The following is a 23258-nucleotide window of genomic DNA, read 5'->3' as shown; positions in this document are numbered from 1 at the left end:
AAGCCAATAACCAAAGATAACATAAGTTTCTATACATAGAATATTCTTGAAGTGAAATTGTAGAGATGGGGAATAGACTAGTGGTTGCCAGCGGTTGTAGATAATGAATGGGAGAGACTGGGCCTTTCAGAGTTGGAACTGTTCTACATCTTGATGGTGATGGTGGCTACACAAATCTACACACAACAAACTTGCATAGAATCACACACACACACACACACACATGCATATCAAACTGATCAAATCTGAACAAGTTCTGTGGATTGTACCAACATCCATTTCTGGAATTTGACATGTGCTGTTACAATTATGTAGGAGATGACCACTGGTGGAAGGTACATGGGACCTTGGTGTACTTTTGTTTCCACTTCCTGTGAACCCATGCATATTCTTAAATCAAAAGGGAAGAAAGCAAGCAAGGCGACCTAGAGGTAGAAAAGAGTGTGCTTTTATTTGTCTACCAGATGCCTTTACTTCATTGACGTTTTATGACAACCTTATTGGGTAGGTACTGTGGTTCTTTGTTTAAAGAAAGGATCACTTGATAAGATGGTTTAAATAACATGTGCAAGATTGTGGTTTGCCTGTGGTGCAGTCAGAATTCAACTGCCAAGTTCATGGACTCTCTTCCATACTGAGCTTCCTCTATCTGAATTGGTTCAAGTCTTCATGGTTTATTGAGGACTTGCTTTTTTGGGTGTCAGTTGGCATCCCTGACTCTCATGTTGTGTGTGTTGTATTCAAATAAAGCTCTCTTTAACCCTATTGTGAGTCTGGGGAAAAGCTCATGGGTGAATGGCAGTGTTGCTTTTCCACTGTGTGTTCTCTCAATAATGTCCTCCAGAGTTGTGCAGAAAGAGACAGAAACATGCAAAGGACATTTCATGAATATGATATAAATAGAGATGAGCAATTTTAGTGCTTTGACTGATAAAAGTTTTGTTAGGGAACAGCAAGAAATTTCACATGCAAATGGATACCACAGAAAAACATTAGAAAGAAAATATATAGAAATGGAACATTTGAAGACTCCTATATTTTGAGCCAGAATTAGGAATTCTAAAACAATTTGATGCAAAATGTGGTGGTAAGTTCTGGCTCACTAGTAACAAAATGTTTCTTCAGAAGTACATAAATAATAACACAGAGACCAGGTTTTCCACGTCTCTCCATGGGTCTCTTTGTAAGGACGTGCTCTGTTGAGTAAATGCTCTCCGTCTGGACTGAGAGGATGGGGTCAAGAAAGCTCATGGACCCACATCAGGACACTCAGCAGCAAGAACTGCTACAGCAGCTGGGACGGCAGCAGGTGGTCTGCAAGCAGGAGGGACGGCAACAGATGGTCTGACAGCAGCTGGGGCGGCAGCAACTGGAGATGCAGCAGCTGGGGCGGCAGCACACAGACTGGCAGCACTGGGGCCTGCAGCAGCTGGACACACAGCAGCTGGGATGGCAGCAGGTGGGCTGGCAGCACTGGGGCCTGCAGCAGCTGGAGATGCAGCAGCTGGGGCGGCAGCAGCTGGGCTGGCAGCACACAGACTGGCAGCACTGGGGCCTGCAGCAGCTGGAGATGCAGCAGCTGGGGCGACAGCAGGTGGGGCGGCAGAAGGTGCGCTGGCAGCACACAGACTGGCAGCACTGGGGCCTGCAGCAACTGGAGATACAGCAGGTGGGGCGGCAGCAGGTGCGCTGGCAGCACACAGACTGGCAGCACTGGGGCCTGCAGCAGCTGGAGATGCAACAGCTGGGGCGGCAGCAGGTGGGCTGGCAGCACTGGGGCCTGCAGCAGCTGGAGATGCAGCAGCTGGGGCGACAGCAGGTGGGGCGGCAGCAGGTGCGCTGGCAGCACACAGACTGGCAGCACTGGGGCCTGCAGCAACTGGAGATACAGCAGGTGGGGCGGCAGCAGGTGCGCTGGCAGCACACAGACTGGCAGCACTGGGGCCTGCAGCAGCTGGAGATGCAACAGCTGGGGCGGCAGCAGGTGGGCTGGCAGCACTGGGGCCTGCAGCAGCTGGAGATGCAGCAGGTGGGGCGGCAGCAGCTGGAGATGCAGCACGAGGGGCGGCAGCAGCTGGGGCGGCAGCAGGTGGGGCGGCAGCAGCTGGGGCGGCAGCAGGACTCCTCCTGGCAGAAGTCTTGGCCGCAGCCCTGCTCAGAGCAGATGGAGCCACAACAGGAGTTGACCATGGTGTCGGAGGATGGAGGTTCTGGGTAGGTTTCCAAAAGAGGGTATGTCTTGAATCTGGACATCTCTTTGTCCCAGGTCCCTTTTTATACTCCACTGCTTCCTTGTTGTGTTTTATCCTAATAAGTAAGCAGTTGGTAAATTAGGTAATGATGTTTTCCAAGTTGAATGGAAAAAATCATTTCCTTTTCCTGATGGGTTAGCGTTCATCCCACGAGCTCTTCCTGCAGCACAGCTTGTGTGTCTTCCTTTCTGTGTATCGTCCTGGTCCAGATGCTGGCTGCATAGTCCAAGCTGAATGTGTTCACTCTCACTTGGTCTGCTCTTTCCTCCTGAGTCATCTGCCGTCCCTTGCTGGGGGGCATCACCCGTGTTTATAGAAGCCCTGACCTCTTCTGCGTAGAGTCTGTGTCACATCACGCTTGACATGGAGCCGTCCAGGTGTCCTTCTTCCCCATCTGTAGGCCTTACCTTGACCATAGTTTTCATAGCATTGCTTGTGGATAAGATTGAATCACAGATCCAGTGCAGATATTATGATTCATAGCGCTGGACTGGAAAGCAAGGTAAAACCCATGACTGTGATCAGTTATAACTCACACTGATCAGTGGACAAAAACAGGAGAGTCCTTAGGACACCCAGATTGTTCTTATTTCATTTCTGAGATATATAGACAGATTTCCTCTTTTAAAAAGCAGAAATGAGGACAGGCATTTGGCCTAGTGTTTTGTTGGTTTTTTGTTTGTTTTGTTTTGTTTTGTTTTGTTTTGTTTTGTTTTGTTTTTTTGGACAGGCAGAGTGGATAGTGAGAAAGAGAGACAGGAAGGTCTTCCTTTGCCGTTGGTTCACCCCACAATGGCCACCGCAGCCAGCGTGCTGCGGCCAGCACACCGTGCTGATCCGAAGGCAGGAGAATCTAAAGATGATAGAGATAGAGATAGAGATAGAGATAGAGATAGAGATAGATAGAGATAGATAGAGATAGATAGAGATAGAGACAGAGTTAGAGATAGAGACAGAGATAGAGACAGAGAGGTAGAGATGATATAGATACTTGGATGATTGATTGATAGATTATAGTTCTACTTAAATCTCAAACTTTATTTTTTAAAAAAACACAAATATAAGATGTAAAACTGTAAAACTTCAAGAAGAAAACATAAGAGAAAATCTTTGAGAGTTAGCATTAGGAAAAGGATTCTCACTCTTCACATTCAAAGTATGATCCCTTAAAAAGAATTGATAAATAGGACTTCATCAAAATGAAAAACCTTTGCTCTGTGAAAGATGTTGTTAAAAACATAAAAAGACAATGTAGAGTAAGAGACATATCTGACAAAGGGCAGTGTCTAAAATATAAAGAACTCTCAAACTCACAATAAAAAAAAGAAAATAGTCCAATTAGTCTATAAAATATGAATGGGTATTTCACTAAAGAAGTACAAAAGGTGAACAAGCACAGGAGGGGACGAGTACGTCATTAACGAATTGGGAAATGCATGTTAAAGCCACGATGAGTTGTCCCTACACACCTATCCTAGTGGCTACAATGTGAGTGATACAGAGCGTGCTGGTAAGGTCTTGGAGAAAGGGCACCACTCATACACTGCTGGTGGGGATGTAAAATGGTGCGGCTACCCGAAAAGGCGGTTGAGCAAACTAAATATGCAATGACCACGGGACCCAGCAGTTGCATTCCTGGGCATTTATTCCAGAGAAAAGGAGTTTGTGTGTGCTCAATGACCCTCTACGTAGGGGTTTATAGCAACTTTATCCGTAATAGCCAACAGATGGGAACAACCCAGGTGTCTTTCTGTGGGTGTGTAGCTAAACAAGCTGTGACACACTCAAGCATGCATACTTCTCAGCAATAAATAAAACAAAAAGGGATGGACTGTTGGGATACCCGGTGGTCTGAATGAATCAGCGATTTATATTGGGTAGGGAAATGCAACTCCAAAAACTTATATACTGAATGTGTCCATGTCTAGTTATTCCCTAAAATGAGAAAATTACAGAAATGGAGAATGTATCAGCATTTAATAGGGATTAATGAGAGGGAGGAGACACGAGAGAAGTGATTACAAGAGGACAAATGGTAACAGAAATCTGACCACTGCGTTGGTATAAGGAATGGTAGAACTAAAGTAAAAATTAAACAAAATGGATTTAGATTTTTTCGTAGTCAACAAAACAGTTGGTAAAAGAACAGAGTCACCAACACACCGAGTGTGCGTTGACAGCTTTCTCAGTCCTGGCCACTAGAAACAGATGTGCGCGCATGCACGTGTACATTAACAAGTGAGAGGTGCAGCAGTGGGAACCTCACGGAACCAGCAATTACTGCCTTCCTGTAGGTAGCTAACAGCAACAAAGGACTGAACTCAAGGATGTGATTTTCTTTGGGACTGATGTCCTATTACTCTGTTGGTATCTGATAGTAGTTTAATCTTCGCTGATTCTTTTTCAACTGAACTTTGCTTCTGACTAAAGTCTATAATTCTTGGGCAGCTGCTATAGTCAGTTATGGAATGGACATTGTCTCAAAGACAGGAGAAGGTGTGGTTAATTTGTACTCTCAGAAGCGAAGGGTAGTTGCAGGAGAACAGAGACGAACAATCGGGTGGCCGGCCTGATGCCAAGCTGTGTTGGCTGAGATCAAGCATCTTCAGTTGTCAGGGTAGGAGGTGGATGTCGGTGCTGTAGCACCAGCTGGTGGAGCCCGCATGGGCAGAGCTTCTTGACAGTTTGCTTTGCCCACAACAGACAGCAGTTGAAGCTGTTAGCGTGAGCATAATTACATTGCTTGGTAATCAAGCTCACAACAGCCAGACAGTTGTCAGTATTGCTAGCCATAACCTCCCACGGCCCTGCCCGAAAGCCGCATGGCTCCCCAGTCATTCTCAGTGGTTTCCACTGACTGTAAATGCCTGGCACCGTGGCTCACTGCACCCCTCTCCGTAGCTCATGATCTCAGAATCATCATCATGGCTGGAAGGATGTGGATTCCCCAGTTTAGGATATCTGTCGTGTTTTCTCAGTCCTCCCCTTAAGCGAATTTACTTCTTTATGCCATTGACTCACTTATTTTGCTCTAGTATCTGCTTTCCCTGTGGGAGTGGCGTCGGGCAGGACGAGGGTGGCATCGGGGTGGGAGGAGGTGTTGGTTTGCTCACCTGGATGTGGCCAGGTCTGCCTGGATGCCAGGGAGCCGCAGGGCCCAAGACTGTCCTGCGTGTGGATCTCTGCACACAGCTCTTCCCCCTGGCAGCTTCACCCCTGCCCACCATCCAGCCTCTTCACTCACTCCCCTGTGGACCTTCGGCCAAGGGAAGCTGTCCTTTTATGCATGTGGCTCCACCTCTGACTCAGAGCTTCCTCCTTTGCCTGTGACGTTTTGAGCACAGTATCATTAGCATGAAGGGGGTAGGGGTGAGGCCAGCAAGGCTGAGTCCCTGCCACACCGGGCCACAACAACTGATTTCTTGGCTTACCTCACCCTTGTCATCATAAGAATGTAAACTTCCCTGTCTCCTCCCCCACCTCTTCACCCTGTGAGCTTGTGACCTGCACATTGCTCCTGGGTTTACTGATTTAACTCATTCAATGTATAAAAAATCATTCCTTCCATATTACTCTTCTAAACAGAAAGCCCCCTTTCTGAGCAGTACTACCCAACATACTCCACCTAATTTACGAGATTAAGTGGTGAGTTCCTTGTAGAGAGCCCTTATGCCTCATGTATCTTGATATGACTCCCAGAGCCCAATAGTGTAATGAACTTCCAGGCAATCCCTCATTTTATTGATTAAGAAAATTATTCTTACCTAAATAAGGTGGATTATGTTATTTTGGAAAATATATAAAGGAAGTCTGTTGTATGATATAGGCATTGGATTGTATTTGCGAAATCAGTTTTCTTGCTTAGCCATAGGAATCCAAATTTATGTTCATCTTGAGAAAAATAATACTAGAAGATAAACTAATAATCAACTCCCCAAAAATAGTTGAAGATACAAGAATTCCTGATATAAAGATGGTATTTATTGAAGAATAGCTAACACATAGTTTTGAAGAGCAGGGCAGGTACAACAGTCAGAAACCAGAGGCTGGACATAGGGAAGAGCTGCATGGGAGATTTGAGTGGGAAATAATGGAGGTGGATGCCTTTTCACCAATTTCTAAGTGGTGTAACAGAATAAAGCTGGAGACCATTTAACACATGGAAAAATCAGTATCTGATGTTTTCAGACTCATGATGGTGGCTCATGGTTGATAGGAGATTTTTCAAGAGGATACTCAGCAGCTAGGGCGGTAGCAAGTTGTACGGCAGCAGGTGGTCTGAGAGCAGACGGGACGGCAGGTGGTCTGACAGACAGGACGGCAGCAGCTGGACACACCACAGCTGGGGCGGCAGGTGGTCTGACAGACTGGACGGCAGCAGCTGGACACAGCACAGCTGGGGCGGCAGGTGGTCTGACAGACTGGGCGGCAGCAGCTGGACACACCACAGCTGGGGCGGCAGGTGGTCTGACAGACTGGGCGGCAGCAGCTGGACACACCGCAGGTAGTCTGACAGACTGGGCGGCAACAGCTGGACACACCACAGCTAGGGCGGCAGGTGGTCTGACAGACTGGGCGGCAGCAGCTGGACACGCCACAGCTGGGGCGGCAGATGGTCTGATAGACTGGGCGGCAGCAGGTGGTCTGACAGACTGGGCGGCAGCAGGACTCCTCCTGGTAGTAGTCACCACAGCCCTGCTCAGAGCAGACAGAGCCACAAGAGTTGACCATTGTGACAGAGAATGGAGGTTCTGGGTAGGTTTCCAAGAGAGTGAAGTTCTCAAATGTGGATGTCTCCTTTCCCCATGTCCACTTTTATACCCAGCTGAGGTGCTGCTGTCACCAGGTTAAGGACTATTTCCCTGTTATTGTTTATCTTAACAAGTAAGCAATTATCTAATTACTCAACTGGGGGGGGGTAATCTATATAATCGTTAGATAGAATGCATTTTTTTTTCTCTCTGTTTGGGTTCATCCAATGCATTTCCTCCTGAGTCACCTCTTTTCTTCTTTCTTCTGCGTCTCACGTAATTTCAAAAACTCTTAACTTTACTCATCAGACTGATTGCCATGTGATGCATCATATGAAACTCAGCATTCCATGTGTCATCCCGAAAGCTTTATGTCTCACACCAGTCCTTGTGTAGGACAGTGTTTCTGGGAGGGAAATATGGTTATCTTCTAAGAATTGCACCTATGAAATATGTGAAGTCTGTTCCCTTTTAACAAAGAAATAAATGAAATCCTGGGAAAAATTCTTTTGAGCCTGAAAATTTAATAGAAATAAAGAAAAAGAAAAATTTTAAGTGAATATTAAAAAAAACTTTAAAAGGCTAAAGAGCAAACGGGGAATAAATGACAAATACCTTGATCAATCTAACAGAAAATGAGCTAAGCTCCTTAAAGTAAAACTAAGTAAAGAACATCAATAGTCATTTCACTAAAAAGGCAATATAAATGTTTTTGAGCATTTGAAGGTTGTTCAGTCTTACAATTTAGAAAATTTCAATAGAAAAAAAAGTATTCATTCATCAGATCATCTACTGAACACCTACTGTGTGTCAAGTCCTACCATGTGCCCTGGGGATTCAAGAGTGAATAGTTGCTATCTGTAATGATAAATGTAAAATGTTTAATTTTAAAACTTTAATAAGCGAAGTTATAAGGAAATATTTTCATAACAGATGATGCGGTCTAAATCAAAGACTCTTCTTTGGATAGTAATTTAACAAAATATTAAATTTAGCATTATCTTAATGGTATCGTAAATCATCTAATGATATCTCAGATTAGCCTACCAGATCTTGAAATTTCCATGCCTTTTGATGGAGTAACCTCACTGCCAGAAGTGCACTCAGCAGATACCAGCATACAGGTGCTCCAAGACAGGAGTTCCAGGAAGTTCACCGCAGCACTGTTCACAAGAGCGGCAGCTTGACCTGCAGTCCTCCCGTGGCTGTGGAGGACAAGTCCTGGAGGGAGGAAGCGCTGACATGTAGAAGTGGTGGAGCATCATCTGGGCATAAAAAAACTGTGAATTATTGTTGAAATTTTTCTATAAGTTTAAATTATTTCAACTAAGAAAGAGAAATGGGCCGGCGCTGTGGCTCAATAAGCTAGTCCTCCGCCTGCAGCACCAGCACCTCGGGTTCTAGTCCCTGTCGGGGCACTGGATTCTGTCCCAGTTGCCCCTCTTCCAGTCCAGCTCTCTGCTGTGGCCCAGGAGTGCAGTGGAGGATGGCCCAAGTCCTTGGGCCCTGCACCCACATGGGAGACCAGGAGAAGCACCTGACTCCTGGCTTTGGATCACCACGATGCGTCAGCCACAGCACACCGGCCACAGTGGCCATTGGGGGCGAACCAACGGAAAAGGAAGACCTTTCTCTCTGTCTCTCTCACTGTCCACTCTGCCTGTCAAAAAAAAGAAAAAAGAAAGAGAAATGAACTGTGCCATTTCTTTAGACCATCTCTGTCCCATGCAGCATCAACTCTCCATTTAGACTGAATTACTCAGAAAGAACTAAGAGAAGGGAAGGCTGCAAGAACGTGCTTGGGTGCGCTGTTCTCTGGTTACTGATGGAACAGGAGAGGCTTATATTGTTTCTACTATTGAGGTTTTCTTTGTCACCTGATAGATTGTGTGAACATTATGGGTCTATGTAAACATCATGGAACTCAACTTCGTAGGCATGACACATAAATGTCTACTGATCCATTGTATCTAAATTTATCAGGTTCCTTCCCAAATTCTCCACGTCACTGTGTTTTTTCAATGATTATTTTTTCAAAACATTTATTTATCTGAAAGAGAGGCAGAGAGAGAGAGAGAAAGTCTTCTGTCCGCTGGTTCACTCCCTAAATGGCCACAATAGCCGGAGCTGGACCAATCGAAGCCACGAGCCAGGAGCTTCTTCCAGGTTTCCCACACGGGTGCAGGGCCCAAGGACTTAGACCATCTTCTACTGCTTTCCCAGGCCATAGCAGAGAGCTGGATCAGAAGTGGAGCAGCCAAGAGTCAAACCAGCACCCATATAGGGTGCCGGCACCTCAGGCAGCAGCTTTACCCACTACACCACAGCACCGGCCCCTCAAATGATCATTTTTAAACAGTGCATTAAAGTCTCTGCTACATTGTCATTATTGTTTTTCCTCATTTTCACAACAGTTTTACACTTAATTTAAATATACATCCAAGTGTTTATAAAAACAGGAGAGCCATTTTTTTTGGGGGGGGGGGGACACAATATCACCAGGAGGTCACTATCAAGGCCAATCAGATTGAGTCCCAGTGCCAAGGCCATCTGGGTATGTAGTGATGTCCAGCTCTCTGTCTGAAGGCAGGGAGATAACTTGGAAGTAGCCCCTCCTTAAAATGACTGCAATGGCTTTGATACCTTTTAAAAAGAATTCTCTTCATATTGATATGAATATTTGGCATCCTATGATTCCCTTTTACTTGGTTTTGTGTGATTGTGAGCTCTACATAGTCCCCTGAATTTTCGAAGTTGGCATATTTTATTTCGGGTCAATCACTACATCTAAGTGTTACTCTTCTCCAACAGAGTAGATTCCTTACCTGACCTATGACCTCCATTACGTCCAAGATTGCTCGGCGGGTCACCTGAGAGGTGAGGGCCTCGTTCTTAGAGCCTGAGAGCTCGCTGCGCCGTCCACAGCTCAGTTAGAGTGGAGAGGAAGCTCTTGTTCTCCCAACAGATGCAGGGGGAGGTAAGGTGAGCAGTCTGGTTTGGCGGGCGGAATGAATTGCTTTGCATTTTCTAGGCTTTGATCGATGGACGCAAAAATTAGTTTTCTTTGTTTACTTTTCCCTAAATAAATAGCACCAAAAAATAGCTAAGTACCACAAATATTTATTGAGACACGGTCACTCTAGCTCACAGAATTCACTGCAGAGCCCAAATCAAGCACAGCAATTGTAAGAGTGGGAGTCTGTCCCAACCAAGTAGTGTGACAGCTGGCCCTCTGACTGAACGCCAAGGCAATGGGTTCTGTGTGAAATTAGTTTAAATTGTTGCTTTTTCTAAAGATTTACTCACTTATTTATTTGAAAGTCAGAGTTGCACAGAGAGAGAAGGAGAGGCAGAGAGAGAGAGAGAGAGAGAGAGAGAGAGAGAGAGGTCTTCCATCCACTGGTTCACTCCCAATTGGCTGCAATGGCCACAGCTGCACCAATCCGAAGCCAGGAGCCAGGAGCTTCTTCCAGGTCTCCCATCCGGGTGCAGGGTCCAAGGATTTGGGCCATCCTCCACTTTTTTCCCAGGCCATACCAGGGAGCTGGATCAGAAGTGGAGCAGCCGGAACTCGAACCAGCGCCCATATGGGATGCCGGCACTGCAGGTGGCGGCTTTACTCATGACACCACAGCGCCGGCCCCTTAGTTTTTGCTTTTTAAAACAGTTGCTTGGTGGCATGACCGATGGGATAAACAGACATAGTGACAGATCACCACAAGGCCAGGTGCAGTAAACCAAGGAAATGCGCAGTCAGCAGACTGGCTGACTCAGGGCTGCTGGCCAGGAGTGACATTCAACAACAGGAGGAGCCAGAGGAGACTGGGCCACAGCAGGTGATCCCGTGGCAAGGAAGTCTGGCAGCAGCCGAACACACAGCAGCCGGAGCAGCAGCAGGTGGTCCAGCGGCAGCTGGGGTGGCGGCAGGTCTCCTGGCAGGTGCCTTGGCCATAGCCCTGCTCAGAGCAGAGGGAGCCACAGCAGGAGCAGCCCCTGGTGCCAAAGGGTTGGGGTTCCCTCTGGGTTTCTAGTAGCGTGAGGTTCTAGAAGTCTTCTGGAGGAGTCTGTCTACCTCCAGGCTGGGAGACTGAGGGCTGCCATCACCATGTCCAGAAACTTTTTGTTGCCATTGTTCATCTCATTAGTGATGCGTTATCAGACATTCTGATTGTGACATGATGTTGCTAGCCTTGGTTTTGAAAACAGGTGCTTACATGATTTCCATGGAATCAGCTCTTTGCCCCTACAGGCGCAATTTCCCTGCCTCTTTTGTTTCAGCGTCATCTCCTGCCTTCCCTGCTCAGAGTGCACCCCTGACACTCTGAGCTCAAGATGAGCCATTCTTTCGTCCTCCAATGCTTTATCTTCCTGTTCTTGTGTGAGATACGGAGCCACAGTTCCTTCAATTTGGACAATACTTAAAATAGAAGCAGGCACAAAAAGGCAGACCTCAGCACATTATGGCATTGTAAATGATGAAGAATCGAAGAAATGTATCAGGGTTTAAGGCACAAGTGCTGGGAGCTATGGCATAGCGGGTAAAGCCACCACTTACTGTGCCGGCATCCCATTCGGACACCGATTTGAGTCCCGGCTGCTCCACTTCCGATCCAGCTCTATGCCATGGCCTAGGAAGGCAGTAGAAGATGGCCCAAGTTCTTGGGCCCCTGCACCCACGTGGGAGACTCGGAAGAAACTCCTGGCTTCTGGCTTTGGATCAGCTCAGCTCTAACTATTGCAGTCATTTGGGGAGTGAACCAGAAGATGGAGGACCTCTCTTTTTCTCTGGTTATACTTCTCTCTGTAACTCTGTCTTTGAAATAGATAAGATAAATCTTTAAAAAAAAAAAAAGGCACATGGCTTCAAATTTTATGTTCAATAGAACTGATCATTCTGTTTCTTTTCCATACCAGTACTTGGATTCTCCAGATGCACTGCTAATTACTGTCAGTCCAAGTTTTTAGGTGGATGAACCAAGTTCTCCATTATTCAATGACTGTGTGTTGGTTCCCACCACGTGCCATAGCCATGCGTAGAAGGGAGGGAGATACAGGAACACATGCCCCATGGCGTCTCTTCATCCACAACTTAAGTCAGCAAATGAAGCTGCACCAGGAGGCCACTTTGTGTCCAGTGAAAATATGATGCTGTTTCCCTTGTAGTTAAGAGGCCCGAGTCCCACATCGGAGCGCCTGGCTTGATTCCTGGCTCAGGTACTGAATCCAACCTCCTGCTAGTGAAACCCCGGAGCCAGCAATGATGGCTCAAGTAGTCGGGTTCCTGCCACCTGCCTGGGAGAGCAGGATTGAGTTCCCAGCCCCTGTGTTTGGCCCTGGCCCAGCTCTGTCTGTTGTGGGCATTTGAGGAGTGAACCAACCAGAGAGCACTCTCTCTCTTTCTCTCTCTTGCTCGCTCTTGCGCCCTTTCACTCTCATTCTCTCCCCTCCCCCAGCTGCCTCTTTCATTCTGTCTCTCTGCCCCTAAAACAAATAATTTTCAGAGTTGCCTTTTCTTTCAAAAGGTTAGGCAAATATGGAAATTGCTAGATATCCAAAACATCGCGTGCCTTGCTCCACCCCTCCCACCCCGCCCCGCTGATACACATGATGCGGTCACTGTTGAACCTTTCCGTTCCTGCGTTCACTAAGTTTATCAGCATCTGCGTTTGTACACTATGTTTCAAAGGAACATATGTTAGTTGCCAGGCTAACTGCTTCTGTTTATTTTTTACAGAACAGGGTATCTTTTGTTAAATTTTCACATAAAAAGAAAAAAATACACAGGGTGCTAATTATAAGTAACACCACAATTAGTCAGGCGTCCTCCCTCCATCAAGAACAGCCAGCAATGCATCATTTCAGTAGCGTTTTTTCCTGGTCTATTACTTTTTTTGTATTGTCTTTTCTCGACTTCTGATCATTGAAACCTTCCTCTTCCCTGCCGTATGTAAGCCCAGTGTCCCCAGGTCGGTCACCAGCCTCGGAGATGGTGTCAGTCTAGGAAGGACAGACCCTTCTGCAGGCAGAGACACGCCCCGTGGCGCTGCTGACGCCGCTAGAATCGCCTTCATCAAATCTATGTGTGTACAACACAGATCAGAACATTTTTTAAAAATGATTTTAATTCAGGATGTACTAAAACACAGTTTAAATTCATCACGTGATGTCGTCACCAGCATGTGTTATCTTCAGAGATGTATCCCAGTATGGGGTGAGCGGCCCTAATCTGGAATTCTGAAATGCAAGATGTTTCAAAATCTGAAACTTTTCCAGCATCAATATGACACCCAGAGGGGAAGATTCCACACGTGACCTCCTGTGCTTCCCGCAGGCGCACTGAGAGTAAAGTGTAAAATAGCCTTCGGTCCTCGGCTGGCCCTGTGAGTTAGGCAGGACAAAGATCACTATTCCTATCTTGGTCGTTTGCCGTGCAGCTGGGATCTGACAGAGGCAGGGACAATGCCAGGCTCTGGGTTCCAGGTCCCGGATGCTTTGTGGGGTTTGTTTCTTTGTGCTGCCCCAGCTGTGGGTGTAACACCATTGTCTGGGCATAGGGCAAATGTGCATTTTGAGCTGCTTCTCCCAAAATGGAAAGAATTACACCTCTCCCTTACGAACACTTTGCTGTTTACAAAGTTCGTCTCAAATACTTTTCTGACCCCAGTGACACTTAGAGACTGCCTGTGAGCATTCCAGCCAATGAGAGGAGGCTTGCATCTTCTCTGGACTGTGGTCCACCACGGGCACCATCCGTCACCTACAATGCAAGCATCACTGGTGTCCTTGGCCCTGCCCTGACCTGGAGGAACCTGCTCCTGGTTATGGAGGCGGCATCCCCGTATCATTTCATTTGTTTGAGCAGAAATTGGGATTGAGAATCACCCCTGCAAGGTACACAGGCTTGGGCTATATTTTCCTGTTCTCCTAAACTTGGAGGCAATTCGGTTGCCTGAAACGAACATTAAGGAAAGATATGTTTGTACAGAGTCCTGAGAACTGAAGTAGCCATGCCCTGGGCGTTTTCCTTTTGATTCAGTCATGTTCCCTGGGCCGTGAAGGGAAGCAGAGCAACTCCCTGTGTTCTAGAAGATGAAAAGTAAGCTGAAGGAAATTAACAGCCGGAGTTTTCAGGGAGCCAGAGAAATGACAGAAGGGAGGAAAGGAGGAAGAGTACAGTATCCGGAGTCAGCGTGAGCGCTGGATCAGTCCCAGCGGGGGCGCCTGAATCCTCCAATGAGAAACCGAGTAATAAGAAGAGCGGAGTCGCTCAGTAGTACGAGGGGCGTGAGAAAACAAGAGGTGAGTGGCTAATGTCTCTGCAGCCATCCAAGGCCACAAGACGCCCAGCATTTCCTGAAGTTTCATCTCCGACTCAGTAACCACGCCCTCTGCTTTGTGGCTACCCACAATCCCAGGAGACACTATTTCAGTGGAATGAGCGCCCCACGAAGCGACAGGATTGCCGAGCACCCCGCCATTCTCATCTCTTGCACCTGGGTCTGCTCTGGGAGATGCCTCAAGCTTGTGTCATCTGTCTCCTGTGTCTATCTCCTCCGTAGTAAGTTCTCTCAAGGGCAACCCATTGAATTACTTCCCCTTTGATCTCTGGCCCTATGTTCCTCTATTGTTAAGAAAACAACAATGTGTAGGACTTGGGTATAAGGAGTTAATAAAACATAAGGAATACTCACAACATTCTCCTGTCACTCCCTGACTGTGAACCTGGGCAAATCCTTTTACCCATTTAAGCCTCACGTGCCAGGCAGTGTGCAGCCAAGAAACAGAGACCTCACAAGTTATTTTAACAGATAATTTAGCACTAGAAATATCGATTAGGTATGAGGATAAAAATATGTCAGAGAGGTGTTAACTCCATAAATGTGCACAATTATTATTTGTCAGTTGAATACCAGGGCCCATCAACTTTATATCTCTCAAGAATTTATTGGAAATCAAGCCGTTGTCTTTCTTTTAAAGATTTATTTATTTATAGTAGCTTCTATGTTACAGGTGGTATCAGAAACCCCCCCTAAACTTGGTTTTAACTCATGACTCATCAACATCAGACATGCTTCCAGGAGTAAGTAGCACCCAGGAAACTCAGGTGGAGACCGACAGTGGTTCTGACCTGTCCTAAGCTAGGCCGGACCATTTGGAGGATCACATACTACTGTGCTTGGCTTTAAACACAGGATTTGCTAATGTGGAAAAGGATGACCAATTCCTCCTTTCAAGAAAATAGTTCTATTTGGTTATTTGTCAATGAGGAAAACAAACAAATCAATTATGCAAAGAAAATACAGAACATTTAAGGAACAACTTCCTCCCTGGGACATTTCCCAATGGACTAGAGAAATTAACATAAACAATAACAAAGTCAAGTGCGGCTCATTGGCCCAAACACTGGAGGCCCGGGGTATAAAAGGCCCAGAGCAGAGAGCACCATCATATTCTGGGAAACTCACCTGTGAAGAGAAGCCCACCCTTCCCACCAACACCATGACCAACTCCTGCTGCTCCCCCTGCTGCCCGCCCCCCTGCTACAGCACCACCCACTGCAGGACCACCTGCTGGAAGCCAGCCTGCGTGTCCAGCTGCTGCAGCGCCCCCTGCTGCCAGCCCAGCTGCTGCCAGCCCAGCTGCTGCCGCCCCACCTGCTGCCAGACCAGCTGCTGCAGGACCACCTTCCAGCCCAGCTGTGTGACCAGCTGCCGCCGCACCCCCTGCTGCCAGCCCAGCTGCTGCGTGGCCAGCTGCTGCCAGCCCAGCTGCTGCCAGTCCTGCTGCCGCCCCAGCTGCTGCAGCGACCCCTGCGGCCAGTCCGGCAGCTGCACGCCCGTCTACTGCACCAGAACCTGCTACCACCCCACCTGCGTCTGCCTGCCCAGCTGCTGCCAGCCCTGCTGCCGCCCGTCCTGCTGTGAGCCCAGCTGCTGCCGGCCCTCCTGCTGCTGAGCAGCTTACCAGAAACCCACTACCTACATAGAATACACTTCCATCATGAGATCTCAAGACACCCATTTCTATGGCAGATTGCTTCCCTTTTCTCTCCTAATAACCCACGTGCTGTTGCCTAGCTGTCAATCATCTTGTCATCAGATTGGAGAGCTTGCTCAGCGAGTGTCACCTTTTTCACTCTGATATTCTCTTCATTCAGGGAGCCAACTTCATCTGTTCCTGGCCTGGATTCATGGTCTCTACCTGGATACCTTTTTAAGTTAAGGCAGATGAAGAAAAAAACCACTCTTCCCATCTTATTAGGTCTTTATAAGCATAAGTATCAATCATTTTGTCTCAATATGTCTATCATTTTTTGACTCTTTCATAACAACTATGTGTTTCCTAATAAAGTCTTCACTGCATTATGTTTTGTGTTGCTTTGCTTCTGTGATGGTCTTGCGTCTCTTTATTTATCTCCTGTCAGTCAAATACTCGGGCAGAACCAACTGAGTAAAGGGACCTACATCCAGTCATGTAGCTAGGATGGACCAAACTGGGTGCAGAGCCCAGGTTTTCTGGTTCCAGCTCCGGTGCAGTCACATTTACAGCTTTCTGTAAGTAGAAATAGCACTGGGGGCTGAGCAGAAGGAAGCTGTGCTCTCTAAGTTGCTCCTGGTGGTGATAGAATCACCAACTTCATACATTTGCACATTGATTTCTGTTATCAAAGTTCTTCCCCATTCACTCGTGACCAGTTGCAGTATCTTAAGCAAAGGAGCTGGTGTTGAGGATCCTGGTTCCATGTGCGGTCAGTTACTGATGAACTCCTGGATGTATTTTCGAGCATCCGCTGTCCTGGGACTTTGGTGTGGGAGGCTCATCCAGCAAAAGCTTGTTGTTGTCATGGAAATGACCTTCACTCATGTCCTCATTGTTCTGGTCACCTCTACAAATTGCAAGATGGGATTAAGTCATGCCCTGTGAAATAGGTCAAACTTTGTTCCTAGACTTGCAGAAATAATTTGCTTTCTGGTCAAAGCTTTAAGGAAATTAAGCAATGAACATGGTGGGACTGGAGGTAGCTCCCTGAGTTTGGGGAGGTAAAGAGAAAATTAGAGCCTAAGCTTCTGGGGTAAACAAAACTGAAGAGAGGCACAGAAAGGGGTGTGCCCTACTGGGAACGCTGGCGGTGTGAGGGTGGCGCTACAAAAGGAAGCATCAGACTGTCCTGAGAAAGAAAATGAACAGTGATGGAAAATTCGAGCAGTTGAGGGCTGACACCTCTACAGGAAAGGGAAAAAAAAAAGCAAGCAAGCAAAGTACCAGGGTCACCTCTTGTGAGACACAGAAGTTTTTCCGTGCACCTGACAAGCAGAGGCGCAGCCGGTGTGTGGGCTCCTCAGATACCTATGCTAGGGGTTCTCTGGAGTTGCTTCCAACAGTGCAGCTGGGAGAGCTGGAGTTTTCGTAGGCAAATATACATGGAGAGATAAATCATAACCCAGATTTTGTTTGTTCTGTTTCTATGTTAGAAGGCAGGATGGAAAGTTCAAAGGATTGACTATTTAATGGCAGCTAATGCACGTGTTTTGCAACTGTTAGGGTCTGAACAGGATTTGGCTCCCCAAACTCATGCAGACATCAAAACCCCAATGTTTAACGCTAACGATTAATGGATGAGGGGTGGAGGTTGGATCTGGTTATAGTGGAGCCTTTGGGAGGTGATTGGATTGGATTAGGTTTCCGGGGCGGATCCCCATGATCAAAGCTCTATAAAGAGCTACAACTGGGCATGGAGGAGGAGCATGCTTCCTGCCTCTCTCTGCTCCCTGGCTCACCCTGTGGTCGCTCCTCACCTCCTTCAGTCCCATTGACTGGCTGGACTCATGGAGCCCCCTGATCTTGGACTGCCGACCTTCAAAACTGAACCCAAAATGTGCCTGAGCAGCGCCTCTCGGACCTTCATTGCAGCAATGAAAATCTGACGAATGCAGCTACACAGCTTGCCAATGGAAGTGGGAGACTGAGAGCGCACATCACCCCCGCAGTTCTGTCAGCGTGTATTTTATAGGTGCTTTTCCTTGCGCCAAATTCATGAAGTCGCTTTTTTTTTTTTTTTTTGCTGCCTCTTCCCATTTGAAAACTGTGTGTTATTCTCAAAAATATCTTTAACCAAGTCATAGTAAATGACACAAGACTAGAGCATGACTGCACACTGTGTTTCTAATCCCTTTTATGTCATGGGAAACTTCAGTTTCCAGGAGCAAGCATCGTCTTTATGTCCTGTCTTGGGGAAAAGGCCACCCTGCAGGCCGAGTTATAATCCAGCCTCACTTATGCAAGTGACTCTGCAGGATCCATAATCAGCTTTTATGTTTCAGTTTTGTCGATTTATGCTGTGATTTATACTGAATTTCTGATGTCTCAGATTATATTTTGGGTGACTTCACTGCCCCATACCCTATATAGCCTACTTCCAAGCCCAAGTATAACCGTCAATGACGTAGATCTTTCTTCACAAAGGTACTTTGGCTTTTGCTGCTTTCATTCACTAGGTGACAAGCTGATATTGTTGTGAGTGGTTCCATTATGGTTTTTTTTTTTACAATTCTCCATCAGTGAGTTGAGCAGTTAAATTCTTCCTGTGATTTGAGTAAGCAATGCTTATGCTAAGAATGCTGACTAAACATAATAAAATTATAGAAAATACCAGATTTGACTTTGTTAGGAAAAGAGTTGCAGATTGGTGCCTCCTCACCTGGGTCACCAAAACGTTAGGGAAAGAGTTGTAGAATAGAGAGGAGGCAGTGTATGAATTCACAGCCAGACCGAATTTATTCAGAGAAAATAAATCCGTAGAGGTGAGTGGCCAACTGTCTGCGTGTACAAGGTGGAGAATGTGGCAGAAGGCCCCGACCCCCCAGGGGCTGGGTCTTTTTAAGGAGTGCTAGGGCTGGGGGTGAGGATAGGGGGCAGCAGTGGAGGGGAATTCCAGGAACTGGGCAAGGCCTTGGGAACCTGGAAAATAATGCAGCGTGGAGTATGAAGGCAATAGTGTGTGAGACTCAACTGAGCTTCAAGGGCAAGGAATACATTGCAAAGTTTATCGCTTTTGGGCAATGAGGGAGAATGGCTGAGGCTTCTGTCCTTGTTCCATCAGACTTCATATAATTGGTCTTGTTTTATTGAACTCTTTTTAAATGAGAGGAAGCGTGGCTTTTCTGTGAATTCTCCCCTTAACATAGATTCTGTCAACAGTGCTCTTAGATTCCTTACTTCTGTGTTATTAAAGGAGAAGGAACACTGCACTCCAACTCTGCCATGGCGTGGAGAGTTAGTTAAATTCAGAAAGTATGGAAGAGGGGTGGGCCTTGTGGCACAGTGGGTTAGGCCGCTGCTTGGAACACCTGCATCCCATATCAGTGCCTGGGGCTGAGTCACCTCTGCTCCTGACCCAGCTTCCTGCAGTAGGTATTATACATAACCTAGAGGTGATTTAAAGTGTACAATAGATTGTCCGTAAACCTATAAATGTGTCATTTTGATATAAGGGACTGGAGTGTCCACAGATTTTTATATCTGAGGGGATTCCTAGAACCCGCCCCCCCGACAGACACCAAGGAATGACTGTATTTATGAAGTGAATGAATAAGTGACCTTTCACCAGCCATACAGGACATGTAGCCTTACACTATCCCCAGCCCTTCAGTGTGGGCCAAGGATTCAGAAGTGAGTCAGGGTTCAGAGTTGCAATGGAGGATCTTACACAGGAGGCTTTGCACCTTGGCAAGTTGCTCTCCTTTCCATCTTCTTTCCTTGTTTTCTGCCTTTTTTTTTTTCCTATCCGCCCAAGTAGAGCTGTAGTTCAATACCAGAGGACAGAATACGAGGCAGTTCACGGCAGTGGTCCAATTGATCGCCACTCTAAAGGCTTTACAAACCTTTTTAGGGGTGTGCTTTTGGTGTAGCTCTTAGGACACCACTTGGGCTGCCTGCATCCATAATGCAGTGCCTGGTTTGAGTTTGCTTCCATTCCAGCTTCCGGCTAATGCACACCTGGAAGGCAGCAGGTAGCAGCTCAACTACTCAAGTCCCTTCTGTCCACATGGCAGATCCAAACAGAATTCATGGCTCCTGTCTTCAGTCGGACCCAGTGTTGGCTGTTGCAGGATTTGGGGGAGTGAACCAGCAGATGGGAGCACGTCTCTCTCTCTCTCTCCCTCTCCCCCTCCCTTTCACTCTCCCTCTTTCTCTCTCTCTCCCTCCCTCTCTCTCCTTTTCAAATAGAATGAAAATAAACAAATTTTTAAAAAATTAATCTATCAATTAATTAGCCTACTGAGATCATATGAAACTATGAAGAGAGATCTGAGAAAGAATGTTAAAGACAGTGAGTTTGGCTTGTAGTGCCTGTTTCCTTCCCATGGGTTTGGTTAACTCAGAATAGAGAGGTCAGAAAGAGAGCCACTTATACAAGATCCCTTAATTTTTTTAAAAGATTTATTTTGTTTCTTTGAAAGGCAGAGTTAAAGAGAGTTCTTCTATTTGCTGGTTCATGCCCCAGATGGCCACAATGGCTGGAGCTGGGCCAATCTGAAGCCAATAGCCAGGAGTTTCTTCTGGGTGTCCCATGTGGGTACAGGGGCCCAAGCACTTGGGCCATCCTCCGCTGCCCTCCAGGGCCACAGCAGAGAGCTGGACTGGAAGAGGAGCAACCGGGACGGAATCCGGCGCCCTGACCGGGACTAGAACCCAGTGTGCCAGCACTGCAGGCAGAGGATTATCCTAATGAGCCGCGGCACCGGCCAAGGCAACGTACTTTTAAGACATAGTATAGGATAATACCTACATGATTTTAAAATAGCCATCAATTTATTAAACAAGAAACATCATAGAAAAGATTGCACAACATTAAGAAGGGGGGCGGGAGGTCAAGTCACAGCATGAGAAAGGACGACGGTGATGCCCATCAGAACCCACAGGTAGTGACCAGAATACATAAAGGACCTCAGTGAAGAAGCAAGAGAAACAGACAAGTCAGAAGCAAGAATCTAAGGCAGCCTCTCCTTGACAGGGGAAATCCACACGTCCAACGCACGTGGGAAGAGGTGCTCAGACTCATTCGTCTTCAGGGAAATTCTAGTGAAAACCATGACAAGACACTGCTGACTATCACAGGCAGGCGGCCAACACGCCGAGTACACGCAACAGGTGTTCATGAGATGTGAGACCAGGGAAAATGAGTTTTATGAATTATTTTAACCTTTTTTTGAAAAGTATTTGAAACCCTCTACTAATGGTGATCATATACACAATTTACAGTGCAGAAATTTCACTCCAGGGATGTACGCCACAGAAAAACATGCAGGCTGGAGCAGGATGTGGAAAAAGTACTCATGAAAACACTCTGCACACAGTCCCCCAATGCAGGAAAATAACCAACAGTAGAACAGTCTCGTAAGTGGTGATCTCTTCATACAACGATGTACTGAAGATAATTGGAAATGAGCAAACGACTACTTGTCACTGAATCTCACAGACACAATATTTTTGAGGAAAATAAGACAACCTCTCCCAAAAAAATACCATGACGGGTCTTCAAAAATGTTGGCAAAAAAAGTGGAACTAAAAGATAAATTTATTTTAATTCTAGAAACTTTGGGGTCCTTCACGGCTCTTGTCATAATAAGCATTTTCCTTGAACCTTTGGAAAATCCTTTGCATATAATGTAATTTTGTGTGACACTCAGGAGCTGGCCAATGGGTTATGCAGGTGTGCGTACTAGTTGTGTCAGGCAGGAGGGGAAATATAGGCATAAGGGAGAGCGTGAAGCTGTTACTGTAATAGACATGGAGCTCTACTTCCATCCCCTGTCATCACTGGTCAGGCCAGACACTAATAAGAAAGTTCATTATACTTCAGTTTGAAAAAGCTGCCGGTAAATAAGGAGTCGTTACACGGCATACAGGTTCCTCATTTTCTGAAAACAAATAGTGGAAAGTTACGGAGTTAGGACATAGATGAGTCGATGCTCTCTACAGCTCAGTCTCCTACCTCTTGTCTCCACTCTCCTGCGTCAGTGCTGATTTGCACAGCCACCCTCTACCCATGCCTTCTTTGAGAAAACCGGTAATGGTGCAAAGGTTGCCATGGGCAGATGTGCCTCGTGTAGGCTTCCATAGTCAAGAGTCACTGAGTGAACAGATGTGGTCCCAAGCATGGCTTCCACCTGTCGCTGTGGACCGGCAGCATCACGCCCATCCTCAGGATACCTCCCAGTCTACAGACAGCCAAAGGAAGGCGCTGGGGAAGGAAAACTCTGACCTACCCCCAGCCACAGGAACCATCACACCACCAGACAGTGATCAGAGTACAATGATGCTGATGATTGTTTCTAGAAATATCCCCGAGAAATTATCCACAATTAACTGCCAGAAGCATAATTTTCAAAAGATTTATAATACGTAGGGAACAACTTCCTCCTTGGAGCATTTCCCTGTAGCAAACAAACACCAAGGAAAAGTGCTGCTCATTGGCCCCTGCTTGGGAGGTCCAGGGTATAAAAGGCCCAGAGCAGAGAGCACCATCATATTCGGGGAAACTCACCTGTGAAGTAAGCCCACCCTCCCCACCAACACCATGACCAACTCCTGCTGCTCCCCCTGCTGCCCGCCCCCCTGCTACAGCACCACCCACTGCAGGACCACCTGCTGGAAGCCAGCCTGCGTGTCCAGCTGCTGCAGCGCCCCCTGCTGCCAGCCCAGCTGCTGCCAGCCCAGCTGCTGCCAGCCCAGCTGCTGCCGCCCCACCTGCTGCCAGACCAGCTGCTGCAGGACCACCTTCCAGCCCAGCTGTGTGACCAGCTGCCGCCGCACCCCCTGCTGCCAGCCCCGCTGCTGCGTGGCCAGCTGCTGCCAGCCCAGCTGCTGCCAGTCCTGCTGCCGCCCCAGCTGCTGCAGCGACCCCTGCGGCCAGTCCGGCAGCTGCACGCCCGTCTACTGCACCAGAACCTGCTACCACCCCACCTGCGTCTGCCTGCCCAGCTGCTGCCAGCCCTGCTGCCAGCCCTCCTGCTGCTGATCCTACCACCTGCCACAGCCCAGCCTTCTGAGAACCAACCCTGTGCCTGTCACACAAGTCACGCGCCTGGCTCTCTTGTCATCCAGCTCTGTCTTGGTTGTCTTCTTCTAATGAGTCTTGCGAGTCAGTTTGATGAGGCACAGCCTTTTGCATCTGCTTTGCTTTTCTTTCTGTGTTGATCGGTTCTCCAGCTCCTGGTCCACTTGATCTATTCTTGAGTTTGAGTCACATTCT

At 47.2% G+C, this 23258-nt stretch overlaps 3 protein-coding genes across 18 annotated transcripts; 1 reads left to right on the top strand and 2 right to left on the bottom strand.

The window, feature by feature from the left end:
* Positions 1-1269: 1269 nt before the first annotated feature.
* Positions 1270-2190, bottom strand: LOC133747343 (keratin-associated protein 4-4-like). Of its 13 annotated transcripts, XM_062175749.1 has the most exons (5): positions 2060-2190; positions 1865-1969; positions 1640-1744; positions 1541-1579; positions 1270-1480 (listed from the first exon to the last, which is right to left on the bottom strand). In XM_062175749.1, exons 1-5 carry the CDS (start codon positions 2188-2190, stop codon positions 1270-1272), a joined length of 591 nt encoding a protein of 196 aa, XP_062031733.1. The 13 variants fall into 13 exon arrangements, with proteins under 13 accessions (XP_062031733.1, XP_062031725.1, XP_062031729.1 ...); XM_062175741.1 differs by having other exon boundaries at positions 1270-1729; positions 1775-1969; XM_062175745.1 differs by having other exon boundaries at positions 1270-1654; positions 1850-1954.
* A 4298-nt stretch (positions 2191-6488) lies between these two features.
* LOC133747345 (keratin-associated protein 4-1-like) lies at positions 6489-6983 on the bottom strand. Of its 2 annotated transcripts, XM_062175755.1 has the most exons (2): positions 6879-6983; positions 6489-6815 (listed from the first exon to the last, which is right to left on the bottom strand). In XM_062175755.1, the coding sequence occupies exons 1-2, from the start codon at positions 6981-6983 to the stop codon at positions 6489-6491; spliced, it is 432 nt and encodes a 143-aa protein (XP_062031739.1). The 2 variants fall into 2 exon arrangements, with proteins under 2 accessions (XP_062031739.1, XP_062031738.1); XM_062175754.1 differs by having other exon boundaries at positions 6489-6983.
* An 8519-nt stretch (positions 6984-15502) lies between these two features.
* Positions 15503-23024, top strand: LOC133776893 (keratin-associated protein 9-3-like). Of its 3 annotated transcripts, none has more exons than XM_062216189.1 (2): positions 15503-15942; positions 22688-23024. In XM_062216189.1, exons 1-2 carry the CDS (start codon positions 15503-15505, stop codon positions 23022-23024), a joined length of 777 nt encoding a protein of 258 aa, XP_062072173.1. The 3 variants fall into 3 exon arrangements, with proteins under 3 accessions (XP_062072173.1, XP_062072172.1, XP_062072171.1); XM_062216188.1 differs by having other exon boundaries at positions 15503-15950; positions 22666-23024; XM_062216187.1 differs by having other exon boundaries at positions 15503-15957; positions 22592-23024.
* Positions 23025-23258: the final 234 nt, after the last annotated feature.

Source organism: Lepus europaeus, chromosome 18, assembly GCF_033115175.1.
Source record: "Lepus europaeus isolate LE1 chromosome 18, mLepTim1.pri, whole genome shotgun sequence".
Classification (NCBI taxonomy): Eukaryota; Metazoa; Chordata; class Mammalia; order Lagomorpha; family Leporidae; genus Lepus; species Lepus europaeus.
Note: the sequence above shows the minus strand (reverse complement) of the source record. Positions and strands in the feature narration are given on the sequence as shown.

Excerpts from the sequence above, each read along its gene's own strand:
- LOC133776893 (XM_062216187.1), top strand. The coding sequence starts at position 15,503 with ATGACCAACTCCTGCTGCTCCCCCTGCTGCCCGCCCCCCTGCTACAGC. Across the intron at positions 15,958-22,591 it reads TGCCGGCCCTCCTGCTGCTG|CTCCTGCTGCTCCCCCTGCT; the intron begins AGCAGCTTACCA and ends CACCATGACCAA.
- LOC133747343 (XM_062175737.1), bottom strand. The coding sequence starts at position 2,190 with ATGGTCAACTCCTGTTGTGGCTCCATCTGCTCTGAGCAGGGCTGCGGC.
- LOC133747345 (XM_062175754.1), bottom strand. The coding sequence starts at position 6,983 with ATGGTCAACTCTTGTGGCTCTGTCTGCTCTGAGCAGGGCTGTGGTGAC.